At 48.6% G+C, this 15,123-nt stretch overlaps 1 protein-coding gene across 7 annotated transcripts in view; it reads right to left on the reverse strand.

Annotated features, from left to right (window-relative positions):
- Positions 1-1,743: 1,743 nt before the first annotated feature.
- Positions 1,744-15,123, reverse strand: part of CIT (citron rho-interacting serine/threonine kinase) — a 175,653-nt gene continuing 162,273 nt past the window's right edge. For all 7 annotated transcript variants that reach the window (XM_044930176.2, XM_044930175.2, XM_044930173.2 and 4 more), the window contains 8 exons: positions 14,744-14,836; positions 13,171-13,279; positions 12,942-13,070; positions 12,406-12,486; positions 10,759-10,837; positions 10,167-10,346; positions 5,149-5,449; positions 1,744-4,098 (listed from right to left, as the gene is read on the reverse strand). In XM_044930176.2, coding sequence (XP_044786111.1) covers positions 4,075-4,098; positions 5,149-5,449; positions 10,167-10,346; positions 10,759-10,837; positions 12,406-12,486; positions 12,942-13,070; positions 13,171-13,279; positions 14,744-14,836 — 996 coding nt within the window. In that variant the 3' untranslated portion in view covers positions 1,744-4,074. The remainder of the gene's footprint in view (positions 4,099-5,148; positions 5,450-10,166; positions 10,347-10,758; positions 10,838-12,405; positions 12,487-12,941; positions 13,071-13,170; positions 13,280-14,743; positions 14,837-15,123) is intronic.

Here is a 15,123-nt window from a genome sequence, read left to right on the forward strand (position 1 = left end):
CCACTGCTCAGCCCTCCCAGCCTTGGAAGATGAAAGCCTCGGCGTTTGACTAGGCAAGTGATAAAACATTTTCTCATGTAAACACTGTGCCTAGAGCCACAGTCTCCATGCTTTAGACATCACAAGCAATATTTCAACTGCCAAGAAAGAAATCGGGCCAGAACAGGCTAATCTTCCTCAACCATGGCACTAATTGATATGTTAGGCCTGATAAGTCTTTGTGGAAGGTGGGCATGTGGGCCACCTTGTGCCTTGTAGGATATTTAGCAGTATCTCTGGCCTCTGTCCACAGGTGCCAGAAGTAACCCCAGTTGTGACAACGTCCACAGATACTGTCAGGTGTCCTCTAGGGAGGGGGCTAAGTCACCCCAGTTTAGAACCGCTGGAACAGGCCAGTTTGGAAAGCTTAGCCAGTCCCACCCCTGTAGGCCTAGCATTATTGCTTTAGACTTGAATCTGCATGAATGTTTGCTAAAGCAAGTCACACTCATGAGGCCCAATTCTAAAGACAAACTAAGCTGGTCCGTCCTGGTAAGTGTATCATTCTCTTTGGCCTAAGTCTCCAGATCCTTAAAATTTCATAGTTAAAAAATTTGCTTTGCAAACAGCTTCTTTATTCTCATGAAAATTAAGTTGTAAGAGCAGAAAATGTGACGTATAATTTTGTGTTTAAGCAGGAACTGCAACATGGACAGTTGGGCCTCAGTTTGTGGTGTGGCTGAATAATTTGTTGGTTGTTTCTTTGAGGTCCTTGCTTAGGGTCCAGAGAACCTTTAATGGCACATTTCTTTTGGAACTACACCACATTTACCTTATGTTTTTGAAGTGTTATGTGGCTGCCAAGAATCCTCAGGACAGTGACTAAAATGGTTGTTTGGTATTCAGTGGACTTCTCATTTTATAAGGGAGGTTAGGTTCCGACATTTTACTTGTTCATCCTCTGAGTTTTCATTTTTAGAGGTGCCAGATTTTTATCCCCAGTGGTAAAACAGAAAGGAGGAATAGAATAGAATTGCAAGTCCAACTCCTGTTGCAGGGCATGTCAGCCACAACCCTGCAAGTCAGAATTTGACTGTGGTCAGATTACTTCATTGGAAAATAAAAGTTGAAGACTCAAAGCAACAGGAACCATGAGAAAAATACCATTTGCCAAAACCAATGCTTGTCTAGCTCAACAAATTTTATACTAACAAAGCATCTTGGAAAAATTTACCTTGTAGAACTTCACAGTTTAAAGAATTTACATTTTAAATTACCTTGATCTGAATTCCTCCCTCCAAGGAAATCCCTGTGACTTTATCGTAATGGATAAGAGGAATTGAAATGAAAGGTGACCTGTTGGTTTTTTTTTTAATTGCATTATAGGAGAGCTGGGTAATCCATTCCCCAGTAATCCTTTCAGAGTGGCCTGACTGCCTTAAGGAGCTTTCCAGTTCTGCACTCCTATACTGTGATCTTAATAGCCAGTTCATGATTCATTGGAAGTAATGCTCACACACAAACACACACACACACACACACACACACTTCTGGAAGAGAGCTTCGCCTGTGTCTCAATTCCAGGAGCGCGGTCTGCCCTAACCCTTGGTGGCTCTCCACACACACCACCCCCCAGCCCCTGAAGAAGTATCCTCGAAAGGAAAGACGGCCCCATGCCATGCTCACAAGCTCAGGCTGACAGTGGCGATACTTTGGAGTTTTACGCACTGTCTTTAAGAAGAGAAGAGGTCGTGCACTAAAGCAAACATTTTAGATCATTGCTTTATTTGACTATTTGTTCAACAGAGTTCATTCCTCTCAAGGTGGACCTTGTGATCTTTTCCTCTTTCTGAATAAAAAAGGTAATGAAGAAAAAGCCTGTACTTTTGGAGACCTAGAATCTTATGCTAATAAGCTTTTGACTGCAATTTCGTTTTAACGATATTTCCTGCTGGCATCTCGGTGGTCACACGGAGCTCCCCACCCTCTAGTGAAGATGGCTGTCCACAACTACCACCGTTGAAACCGAAAGTAAGAGTTGAAAAATGCACCTTTTACAATAAAAAAGTAGAAACCAATTCAATTTCCTTTTTTTTTTTTTTTTACGAATATAAAGTTTCTTGTAAATATGTACAGTCTTTGAGCTAGTTCTATAGCAGGAAGCATTTCACAAATGAGACACACGATATACACTTTGAGGGCTAAGAAGCCCATTTCTCATGGAGATCCTAAATGAAATGCCAAGACTGAACACCATTTCCAGTGACCTCTCCAAATACTTGTGGACCAAAAGACTTTTTAAAAAAACTTCAGCAAACATTCAGTCAGATCTGCCCTGGAAAAGGGAAGGGATGCAATCTGACCCCGAAGACAAAGCAACACACAGAACACGACAGTGTGACACTGGCCAAGGATGCGACAACATGGAGGAAGAGCCGTGGGCATTTCAGACAAGAAAGCACTTCGGTTAAGGGACGAGCAGGAAGGAGCCGGGACTCGGGCCAGGTTGCAATCTGGAAAGTGAGCTGAACCATGGACGGGGGATTGAAACGCGGTCATGTTCACTGGCTGCAGTGGGAACAGGTCTACCTGTCAGCCTACCTAGGATGTGCCTTGGTGGTTCGAGGCATGGAGAAGTGAGAGAGGCCTGGTGGGAGATTAAAGGCAGAAATAAGGCCGCTAGTTAGCTTGCCAACAGCGAAGCCTCTGGTTGGTTCTTTAACCAGTTGCCAGGAACCTCACACCGCCAGAGGAGAGAAAGGGGGCACCTAAGGGAGGGATTCCCCGCCCAGCCGGGGTGGGAGAGTTGAGGGTGGTTTCCTTCTCCAACTTCCTGGTGTTAGTCTAGCCCTAGGGAGAGGCTTGTATGGGGAGTCACAGTTTTCGTGGGGTAGAACCTGCTGGGTTGTGTGTGAACAGAGTCATCCGCGAGGGAGTTGGCAGAGAGACGTGGAAGTGTGAGGTGTGGTTTGCTGAAATCCTTCTCTGGTCGTAAGGCTTGAGCGTTTGGTTTTCATTTGTTCAGTGCTACAGACTGCAGCTTGTGGCCGGTGAGTTGGCAAGTCCCAGAGGGTCTCGGTTCGGCGGGAGCTATGGGATGGACCTAGCGCATCGGCAGAGCAACCCAAGGTGGGCAGCCAGGTCGGGGCGGGGGGCAGCGCGTGCAGTGGACTGCCATGCAGGGGTCCGGCATCTCTGCCCACCCCAGGGAGGCGGGGACAGCGCACCGTTGTGGACAGGATGTGAGCGCCCCTGGACCCAGGGCCCTCCTGGGGCTGGGCTCAGAGCAAATCCAGGGCATGCTTTCCTGGCCAAAGCGACATGGACAGTGGGGACAGCAGGCCTGGGGTGATGCTGAGGGGTGGGGAGGGAAAACTCCTCGAGGTCCCTTGGCCCCAAGTCACTGCCTCTGAGCGAGGCCTCGTGGCCTCTGTACATTCTCAGCTGGTGGGAGAGGGGGAAGTCATCAAGGCCATAAAGGCAATGAGTCGGACGGTAAACATTTGGCTAAGATGTCGCCCCGGGTGAGACAGGGCCACCTGTGAGGACGGACTGGATGGGGATGGACTGAGGTGAGCACGGGAGGTTAGCCAACAGCAGGGGCTCGTCTACGTACATTTCAGTAGCAGAGACCTGATGGTATGACCTCGCTACAAATGACTACAACAGGAAATACGGTGCTATTCAAATCTATTAAGAAGTCTGTTGTCTTAAAAAAAAAAATAGCCAACCAACCCTAGGATCTTAAAGTAGCTATTAATTAGGATTCTAACCACGCTGCAGTTCTAGTTAGCCCCAGGTTGGTTTCCTGTGATGAACTGGTACAGGCTAGAGCTAGGTACAAAAGGTTATGAATGCTCTGAAAGAGTAACAAAGTGCAAAGAGGGCGGCTGCAGGGAGGTGCCGGCAGCTCCCAGGAGCTCCAGCCCCCGCCCCTCCTGGCTGCAGGGAGTCCGTGCTGAGGCGGGCCTGGGTCCAGCTACGCCGGGGACTGGCTGAGCAGATGCGCGCTGGGGTCCCCTTCAGCAGAGTTCCATAGGGTGTTTGGTGTTTTCCTGCAGATCAACATGAGGAGTTGGTTTTTCTGGCTGAGATTTATACTGAAGACTGGTCCCAGACCTGAGAGCAAGAGGAGGAGGGGATTTAGCCATCAGAAGCCGGAAATCACCATGCTCACTTTGTCAGGAAGCCCACACTGGGAGCCTGCAGGAGCACCTGGTCTCTCCTTCCTGGTTAATAGTGAGGGACGGGCAGAGCCTCCCCTCAGAGCTTTTGAAACTCGCTGAGAAGTCCCCAGTGCTATGGAAGTACTTCCATGGTTTACACATACCATTTTATCCAGAAATCAGAGGAGGTAAGGCTTCCCTGGTGGCTTAACTGGTAAAGAATCTGCCTGCAATGCAGGAGACCTGGACTCGATCCCTGGGTTGGGAAGATTCCCTTGGAGAAGGGAACAGCTACCCAGTCCAGCATTCTGTCTTGGAGAATTCCATAGACTGTATAGTCCATGGGATCGCAAAGAGTCGGACACAACTAAGCAACTTTCACTTTCAAGGAAAACAGTTAAACAGCGTTCCCTCCTCTCTCTAGATGGCTTTAGGAGAGCGTGGTCCAGAAAACCAGCACCTAGAACTGGCTGGCCTGCCGAGGCGTCCGCAAGCTTCCAAGCCCCGCCCCCACTTGAAGGCCCCTGGTTATCAGCACATCCCTCCAGCTCCTCAGTTGGTAACATGCAAGCTACACAGGTAATAAATGCACATGATTTTAAAATTTCAAAAGGTGCAGAGTTCTTCTAGAAGGCAACCAGTGTTACCAGATTTCAATGTAGCCTTGCAGAGAAATTCTTGATGTGTCTTTGTACACATATATATGTTTGAAAAAAGTAAAGCAAGTAACCTTTGGCATGTTTTGTATGTTTAAGAATTTGCTTGTCTGCACAGATCTCTCTAGAAACTGCAAACACTGGTTGTATTTGGGGAAGGGAATGCTCTACACCTTTGGTGGCTCTTACAGTTTGAGGGCCACACATGATGCATTTGTACAAGAGGCCCCTTCTCAAGCTATTTTCTTCCTAAACCTCTTACAAATCCCACAAAACCCTAATTACAGTTGTGGAGCCTCTTCCTTACGGCTGTGGCTCTTCAGGGCTGAGAAAGGCACCTCCCTTACCTTGTTGACCTGGGACAGCGGGGTCCTCACGGCCCCCACGGGCAGCCGGCCCCTGCTGCTGTCCTCAAACAGCCGCCCGGGGGAGCGCTCCCTCCGCGTGCTCAGCATCCGGCCGGGGGACTTCTCGCGCTCCAGGGGGCGGCCCGGAGACTTGTCCCTGCGCAGCTCGGTCCGCCCCTCACGGTAGCGGTGGGGTGTGCTTGGCTCTCGAGGGTGGCTGGGGCCTTCGGGAGGCGCCGGGCTTGAGGCCACGCGCTTGGTGATGTGCTCGTTGTACGTTGGCGGGCCTCGCTTGTTGGGGCTATGACAACAGGAGAGGGAGGTGGGGAGCTGAGCCACCCCCATGCCCATCTCACCACAGGTTATTAGAAACAGATCCCCACCTGGAGTCCTTCAGGCTTTGTGTTTACCTCGAGAGTGAGGACAGAAAGAAGGCAGAGCTAACAGCAAAGAGAAGTCAAGTTTCCTAGTCTCAGGGCAGGCTTTCTGCTGAGCACCTGCCATGTCAGGTGCTGTGTAAGCTCGTCAGATCATCCTAACAGCTCGGCATGCCAGGAACAGGTGACCCTCATCGTACAGACAAGAGGACGGAGATGCAGAGAGGCCAGGACTCCAGTACAGGTCAGTCTGACATCGTAATTCGCATACTCCACCCCGCTGACCTAGTAATTTCCAGAGCCTAAAGTTCACAGGAAGTCTTCCTTTAGGGGTTAAGCCTGTACTCATTACTGTCAGTTGCCAAATCTGTCCCTCTTTTGGGCCTCTGTCGGTCACCTCTCTAGGTGGCTTTCCAAGAGCCTTTGTGCTAGAGGTGTAGAAATCAAACCTGATCCAATTAGGAGACAGAGCAGAGCCAATGCAAACAGCGGACTAGGCTCAAAAAACATATGAGCGATTGAAAGTAGTGGGACCTTTTCTTATGAACGATCTAACCCTCCACCCAGCCCTGGCCTGCCTTGCAGAGAAATTTTCATGTTTCAAATGAAGATCTCACCAGGCTTGGTCCTTACCACCCCTCTGAAGAAGCAAGATCCAGAAACACAGAACTGACACACAGCCTTTTTCAAAGTCAGTTCCTTCTCACCCTCGAGCAGAAAAGGTACCGGGGCCCTCGTTATCTGAGCATAATTAGTGCTGGGAAAAGGCAGCCTACTTAAAATGGGAACACCATTTCACAGAGACTATTACTTGAAGACATATTTTGATTGATTGGGGCTTTCTCTTAGAAAAATAAAAGTAGAAATCAGGAAAATATATTTTATCCTAGATAATTTTAAAAATCTAAATTACAATTGTAATTACATGGTAAGAATGAACCAAGTATGAATCACGTACTGATTTATTATGCTCTAATTTTCTCAGGAAAATTGTATGCTAACATGCTGGGTGACATCCTCCACCAGCGATGTTGGATTTTGTGCCGTGAAATCGTAAAGTCATTTGAATATTTGACAGTGTCACCAGAGGCCTCTCTTAACCCTTTGATATTTAAATCTTTCCCTTCGGAAGGGACCGAACTTGATTTTCTTTAATTACTGGCCTAACTCTAGGGAACCTCTTCTGTCAATGCCCATTACAGAAAGCAACTGAGCAGCAAAGACGCTGACCCGCTTCAGGAGAGGAAACTCTAGAGCAAGCTTGAGGGCCAAGTCCAGGCAAATGCCTGTTTTAATCAAGTTTCACTGGAGCACGGCCACGCCCATCTGGTGGTGCTCTGAGGTTGCTTTCATGGTATAACAACAAAGTTGAGCAGTTGAGACAGGGACCCTATGGCCTGCAAACCCCAAAATACTATCTGGACTTTTACAGAAAAACAAATTGGTGAACAGAATGGAAATAACTCTAAAGTGATCAGTCTATTGTAGTTTCATATTTTCTTCCCTATGCAGCTCAAACTGTGGCAACTCAAACAACCAGTGCTCAGAAAGCCACTTTCTTGTGCAATGTTTGCAGCAGTAAAACTTAGGGTGACTTTTGATTTCAACATCTTGAAGTCAAGGTTTCTTTTCATCTCTAGCCATGTGGCTCTGTGATATGGAAGACAAAAAAGTTCAAGAGAATTATATTAAGCCTATTGTAATGGAAGAGAAATTATAAAATGTGCCCATCATAAAGCAAGTGAGAGGGTGCTCACTGCCCAGAGGAAGAAAAGTGGTTCAAGGAAGGCCATTTGAGAAGTCAGCTGAGATTAATGGGATGAAGAACACACTCGTTATTGTAGGCTGAGCTGGCCATCGTCCATCTCCGTATCTGTTAATAACCAATGATCTACCACACCAATTTTATGTTTCTTGCATAGAGTTACATTTCCTGCTCTGCTAAAGAGACCAGGGTGGTGTGGCCTGCAGTAAATCAGTCTCCCATGCTGGCCTTCTCCATTCTGGACCTGCCCAAGGCAGTCAGCAGCAAAAAGACGGTTTTATAAGCCAAGAGATAAAGCCTAGCAGCTGGCTTTCCAGAATAGCAGGAACTGAAACCATTTTCACCACAGAGTAAGTCACTTCTCACAGACACACCACGTCATATCAAAAGGAAGGTCCCTGAACATCTAACTAGTGAGGCAGTGGAGGAAAAAAATACCTAGTTACAGTACTTGGGTTTCTTCTTGCATGACCTAGAGGGTAAATAAAATCTAGACTTTTCAGGAGGGGACTAGAGCCCTTTGAGCAGTCACCCCTGAAGCAGAGGCCAAAAGAGCGAGGAGCAGCTGACTGTTTAGCACTTCCAGTTTTCCAGCAAGTTCCTAGAATTGAAATCACACTGACAGACATTTCTGACCAACACTTGTATTTTAACAAAATAGAGACTCTTCATTAGGACATAGAGCTTAGAAAAGAAAGTTGTCAATTTAATATTCTGAGACTAAGTATTTTGTAACCTTAGAGGTGTCCACTAAACTGAGTCCCTTGAGGATAAAAACTCTTCATTTGTGTATCCCCAACCCTGGGTCTGGCACATGGCAGGGGGCTCACATAACTGTATAGGGTAAATATGTGGGCTTTGTAAACCAGTCCACAAAAAGTAAAATCCTAGGTCAATTAAATATTCCTCTAGGTTGAGAAAGCTCATCTCCTTTGTGGGTCTTAAAATTGTACATCTCAAATCCACACATGGAACTCAATCTGGCTCCTCACCCTGGGGGGTCAAGACAAAGCCCATCCCCCTTCCACCCACTGCTGGTGGAATAACAGAAGAGTGCAGCCTCCAGGGAGGAAAACTCAGGGACATGTGTTGCAATCGCCAACAATTCCTTTTCTAGGAATTGAGCCTCCAGGTAGATTCCAAGCATTCGAAGTGAAGATATACCAAGTCCTTTACTACAGCAACAAACTGGAAACACCCAAACATCCGCTGATAAAGGAGCAGTTAAACAAGGTGTAGTCCTGTGAAGGAATGCTGGTCAGGCACTAAAAAGAGAGAAATACTTTGTGTTCCCACATGAGGCAGTTTCCAAGACGCAGATGTGTGTGCACGGTATGCTGCCACCCGTATTAAGAAGGGGACGTGTGCTTGGGGACCAGCAGGGTAAGGACGCCCAAAACGGGTTTCTCCCTTAAAAACAAGCACACCGGTACCACTGCAGGGAGCACACTGGGCTTGGAGCACCCCAGCCTCAGAAAATTATCACTATCTGATCTATCTCAGTCCTCCTGGGAAAAGACTAGAGTTATAATAATGTGGGCGGACGGGCCCACAGAGGACCTAAGATTCCTTATTAGCGTCTGAAGAAGACATGGCCCCAGCCTTCAAGACAAGGAGAGAAGCGGCTTTCCCAGACTCAATACCAGTAGACTTTCTTGTGTCTCCGAGTCCCCTGGATCCCCAACCATATGTACTTCACTTAAGCAAAAATCCGATAGGGAACTGACAGCAATCACAGACGGTATGAGCATCCTGTCTGCACTGTACAAAGAAGGGCCAAGAGCCACGTGGGAATCCTCATCCAACACTGTTGCTTTCCTTCTCATTTTCTCCTGCTCTTCCTTTCTTCTCAGGGTTTGTTTTTAATTGACCTAATGCAGGTCTTGCACAACAGAAGTGCCTTATCTCTGGACGGTTACGGAAAAACAAACAGTGGTGACTGTTTCATGTGGCTAATGTCTGAGGCAGTGAAACCAACTTGGGGAAAACAAGAGGCTAGCCAGAACACTCAGAAGAAAGTCCTCCTGTGTGTTCCTAGGGATCTGTAAGGCCACACACACGAGTAAGCCTGTACCCAAACCCAGAAAAAACTTAGAAAGGCCTCGATCTTGGCAGCTGACTCTTGAGTGCTGAAGGTGTACCCCAAACTCCAAACACACACACCATTTAAGGAAATCCTCTCTAGTTATTCATCTGCCCACTACCCTAATCAAGCAGAAACTTCAGTGGTTCACATAACAAAGAATGCAGACTATATAATTAGTCCGGAGAGTCACTCAACAAATAGCAGCAACACGCCCTGGGAGGGGAAGGGGGAGCTGATTTTCAGAGTCATCACACGGTATTAACTGAAATGTTTGCTTTTCAACAATAAAGTATAGCCTGTACTCAAGGCCTCATTTCTTCTGGGAAATCCTTCTTAGCCCCCAGGTCCAAGCTAGGAACCCTCCTCTGAGCTTCTGCAGCACTTCAAACCACCCAAGTATGAACCCCATTCTCCTTGGCTAGCTGTCATTACATGAGTGCTTGTCTCGCCCATGGGCCACCTCAGGGAGGGAAAAGAGTCCAATTATTCACACTCGGTCTCCCTCAGCAAGCCCAGTGAGTGCAGCACACTTATCAGCTAAAGCAATGAATGCATTATGAACACAGCCACAGGAAACAGCACCAGAGAAAAGGCCATACATTTCCTTCCACCTTTTCCAAGGGGACACTAAAAAATTCTCCTGTTGCTTATAAAGGACTGTCATTTAAATGCCGTTGGTTTCAAAGAAATAAGTGGCTTGAGCTTGAAGATGGGAAAACTGTCAACCAGTTAAACAAGATTTCCTCCTCCTTTGCCCCTCTGTGATGAGGAAGAGGAGAAGGCGTGTTACCTGCGGGAGGTGGACGGGCCACGGTGGTGGTCGGTGCCGGTCTCCTTCACCAGGTTTCCTTTGCAGCAAATGACCCTTAACTTATCCTGATATGAGGACGCCAGGTAGATGGCTCCTGAGGAGATTGCAGGGCCCAGGTAGCGTGGGTTGGGGATTTCCAAATATGCTCGGGCGGGGGTCCTGTAGAGTTTCAGATGAGAGTTTGCACAGCTGGTTATCCCCACTGTTAGGACCCGGCCCCAACACCCAGCCGCTGAATTTTTCACAGTTGTTTAGTCGCTAAGTCATGTCCAACCCTGCGACCCCATGGACTATAGCCCACCAGGCTCCTCTGTCCATCCAGGCAAGAATATTAGAGTGGGTTGCCATGCCCTCCTCCAGGGGATCTTCCCAACCCAGGGATCGAACCCAGGTCTCCCACATTGCAGGCAGATTCTTTATACCGTCTGAGCCACCAGGGAAGCCCACCAGGATGGCGTAGGTATCCTATTCTTTCTCCAGGGGATCTTCCCAACCCAGGGATCAAACCAACATTTCTTGCATTGGCAGGGAGTTCTTTACCACTGAGCCACCAAGGAAACCCAATTCTTACCCCAGAGAGGAGCGGGCCTGGATCTCAATTACTTCGAGTGAGTTGAAGTGAGTCACAAACAGATAGGGTTCTCTGTAGGCTGCATGGCCACCACGGAGGAAGAGCATGGGGCAAGGAAGGGTTAAGAGACAGAAAATCAAAACCTGGCTGCAGTGCAACCTTGGACCCAGCAGCCTAGCTCAGTGTATCCTACACATGCACCCACATGCCTGTATAATGAGGCATGTTTAAGTTTATCCCCTGCCACTGCTCTTGGGGCAGACGCTGGGAGCCCACTCAGGGAACAGCGTGCAGGATCAGTTATATAAATCATGGCGCAACTGTGGGATCTGCAGAGCTGTGAGAATGCACGAAAGCAGCTCTCTCCACATGCTGACGTGGGGAACACCCAAGGTGCACAGTGCAGACGCACAGCAAGGCTCCGAATCTGTGTCAGCTGTGCTGCCTCACTGGTCTTTTAAAAGGGAGAGGGATGAGAATCAATTGTTATGTGCCTGTGTTTGCATAAGGCACTGGAAGGATAAGAAACGCACAACTAAGTTTTTTTTTCCCTTAGGGGAGTAGGGATGGAGAAATTTGGGAGACAAGTAACATGGGCAAGACTTTCATTGTAACTTTTTAAAACTGCTTAATCAGATTCTCCAAAAAGTTTAATAAAAAATGACTGGGTTCATAGACAATCAGGTATTTCTGGTCCTAATACTGTGTATTTCTCTATCACAGTGTCAAACTCTAGGCTATAATGTGAGCTGATTTTGGTCTTAAAGGGAAACAGATTATCACTGTTATTCCTTGTGCTGAACTGTTATTTCAGTATTAGTCACACCTCCTACTACACAGGCCCCCATGGACTCTCTCTGCCTGGAATCCCGGCAAAGCTAGCAGGATGGCGTGGAAGCGAGAAGGCCTGGGCGCCTCTGCTTTTGCACTCGTAGAGGCAGCCCTGGTGCAGAGGATAAGACCTCCAGCCGCTGGCCCCTGCTAAGACCCCACCTGACAGCCGGTCTAACTGACGGCCACTCTGTGAAGCCATTTTGGATGTCCCGGTGCCTCTGTTGACACCACATGAAGCAAAGCTGTCCAGTCAAGCCCCAGAGTCTCAGGCAATAATAATAAGCAGTTGTTCTGAGTCACTAGGTTTTGGAACGTGTTACGGAGCAACAGATAAATGAAACAGCCTTGAAGGGTATTTCAGCCATAACGGTATTTCAGAACATTCACACGGGCATCGTGTATGTGTGTTTACCCTTGACACAGCAGCTCCACTTTTAGAGTTGCTGAGCTGGGGCTGTTACTTAACCAGTGTGCAAATACCGTAAGTTCATCACAGCCTTGTTCACTCTTGAGCCTGTTTAGAACTGGTTAAAGTGACGGGTAATCAGCTGTGTCGTGAGACACTATGCAAGCTGGTGACATGATTTAAACAAACTCACAAGGAGTGCTCTCCTTTCTGTCATGAGAGGCTGGTGGGTTTGGTTTATGCATCCTGACCCACGTTCTCTGTCCTGGACACTTACATGGGAGATGCTACATGTGGCGCCTGGTGCCTCAGGGAGCCCCCAGGCACAGTGCATAAGCCAAAGGGAATTCCACCAGCGGTTCCTACCAGGGCACCAAGTACTGATCCTCACACCTTGCCTCACCTACCAAAGGCCAGAGGTAAGCGACTCCACTTGAGATCATCTGTGCGGCTGCGTCTTCCATAAGAATCCACGAACACCCCGAATTCTGGAAGGAGGCAGAGTCCAGAGCTTGAGCACGGCCAAAGACAGGGAGCATCAAAGACACACACTGACAGGAGTGAGGAATCCAGCCCGGGGCACCTGGGTCGTGGAAACCTCAGGAGCTCTGCTGAGCTACGTTTCTGGGGTTTACTAAAGAAGAGGGTTTGAGTCAAAGGGGAGAGACAGGAAGTGGGTGATGGAGGAAGGGGAGAAACAGACCCAGAGATTTAGGGAGAGGAAAAGGGGAAAGAGAAGAGTGAGGGACAAAGAAGGACAGAGCAGACTGGTCTGGAAGAGACTGAATGGACCTGGCTAGAGCCTGCTGGGACACCCCAAGGGTGCTGGTGGAGCAAGACCAATGTCCCCTGTACTCCCACAGCAGCACCCCCGCCCCGCCCCGAGGCCCCTGTCTGGGGCTGTGGGTGCCCTGAGCACCCCATCAGCCACCGGTGGACTCACCGTGGAAGCAGAGCAGGAACTCCTCCCGCTGCCCCGCGCCGTTCACCTGCATGATGGACACGGGGAAGCTGTTGGAAGAGGAGGCAAACACGGCAGGCGCCAAGGAATGGTCGTTCTTATCCAGGAATTCTGTAAAGGCAGGCGAGACGCGGGGCCTCAGGACCAAGGAGGAGCCCAAGGTGGCGGCAGGGCCAGAAACGTGCCAGCAGGGGGTGCGCCCAGGCCCTACCCTCTAGCGTGTACTGCTTCATGTCGATTTCGTAGAATTTATTGGTTCCGATGAGGATACTGTAGTTGGTGAAGTGGATACAGCTGCAGGGCTCCGAGGTCTCGATCTCCTAAGACGAGGGTGTGGGGGGCAGCAGAGAGGAGGATGTGAGCGTTGACTTGGAACAGCCCCTGCTCTCCAACCAGGCCATAGGGTTCGCCACCCAACTTTCCCTATGGTCTTCACACCAAGCAAGTCCCTTCACGTTCTTCATAAGGACCCATGGTCCCTTTGCTACCTTTGGGTTCTTTGCAACCACAGACTAAAAAAGGTCAAATTGCAACCGAAAAAGTCAAACACCATTTTAAGAAAAAGGGGTAGCGTTCAAAGAGAGCTTTAAAAATACAACATTCTAATCAGAAGGAAAAGCCTGGAGGAATACACCATCGGTGGTAGCTGCAGGAAGTGGTTTTAGTTTCCTTCCTTTTCCAAGCTTCTCAGTTTCTATCTTGAATCTGCATTATGTACTTCATCACTATCATCAGTGCTGTTCTCATCGTCTGAATTATCTGCTTCCTAATTACTTCCACTTGTTTACGGGCCAATCCTAAGGAAGGGCTGCAGAAAACCTAGTTATGTTTTACTCCAAATGGTGGCCAGGAAATGAATGATTTCTGAGAATTTTCCTGACGCTAACAGTGCAAACTTTAATCAGCATTATCCTCACCATTGAATATTTACTGATCACTAAGTATGAGGAAACTGCACGGCAGGGGAAACGTGGTGAGGTGGTGGGGAAAGCCAGAATTCAGTTTTGGTCTCAACTTTGTAACCTAGGATCTTGGCCAACCTTAGTCATCTTACCTGAGAAGTGGGGATGGCCATTCCTGCTTCTCACAACTGTTGTGAAAAGTGTGTGAAACAGCCAGCCCTGTCTGTTCAGAACAGGTGCTCAACTGAAACACTAACAACAGCCCACCCCAGATAAGACAGTCTCTAACCCTTATATACTCATCCCTCCTGCTTTTGAGACCAACCATAAAAGCACCTGCAATACATCAGGCTCACGGTGGGTGCAACATTCCTGTTTAGGGACAAGAGATGGGTTTCTCGGGAAGGAAAGCAAACGCGGTGATCCAGCAGATGCCTGTCTGCACCCCAGGCAATATCACAACTCTGCTCCAAGGAGAACCAGCTCTCGAAATGGGTTATCAAAACAGCCAGCACTGGCTTTTCTAAAGGTAATTATTAGAAACTTCTGTGATCTGAGAAAGATTCTGGTAGGGGCCGCCAGGGCTGCTTGCTCCTCAAGAGCCTCCTATTTTCTGCTGTTTCAAAAGAGGAGTCTCCTATCAGCCACCTTCCTCTCTCCCCTCACAAAAAGCTGAATTTGCAGGGCTGGCTAGAGAGGCCACTCATGCCCGGGAAGAGGAAAAGCAGGGAGAAAACTGATGGCCACTCTGGAGCATCCTCTAGGGCAGGGCACCCTCTTTTGTTTCCTCTCTAAGGAGGTCACCCAGGATGAAGGGGACACACACAGGCACTTTCCCACCAGCTTGCTAAGAAAGCAGGCCCAGCAAGGCCCAGGACTTACTTTGCGAATGCAGTACTTGCTGAGGTTTTCATTGTAGCGGAGAATGACAACTTTGCTGGGCATGGCTGCACAGATGCAGAGCCCGCTCTCAATCTGAAAAGCAGTTGGGGTGGAGGGTGGGAGAAGAGCATCACCAGTGAGTGTACCAGCTCCATGGCAAAGCTGGTTAGGAGCAGGGCCTCTCAAGCTGCCACCATGGACACAAGAACAGGTTGTCCCCCATGGGGAGGGGCCGTGCCAGGCACCGCTGGGTGTTCAGGAGCAACCCTGGCTCTGCTCATGTGATGCCAATGGCACCACTACCAGTTGTGTTGAAAAGAGGCAACAGGAATTTAAACCAGTTTAAGGACAGGGTTTTCAAGGTCAAATTGTTAAGCAGA

This window comes from Bubalus bubalis, chromosome 17 (assembly GCF_019923935.1).
Source record: "Bubalus bubalis isolate 160015118507 breed Murrah chromosome 17, NDDB_SH_1, whole genome shotgun sequence".
In the NCBI taxonomy this organism is placed as follows: Eukaryota; Metazoa; Chordata; class Mammalia; order Artiodactyla; family Bovidae; genus Bubalus; species Bubalus bubalis.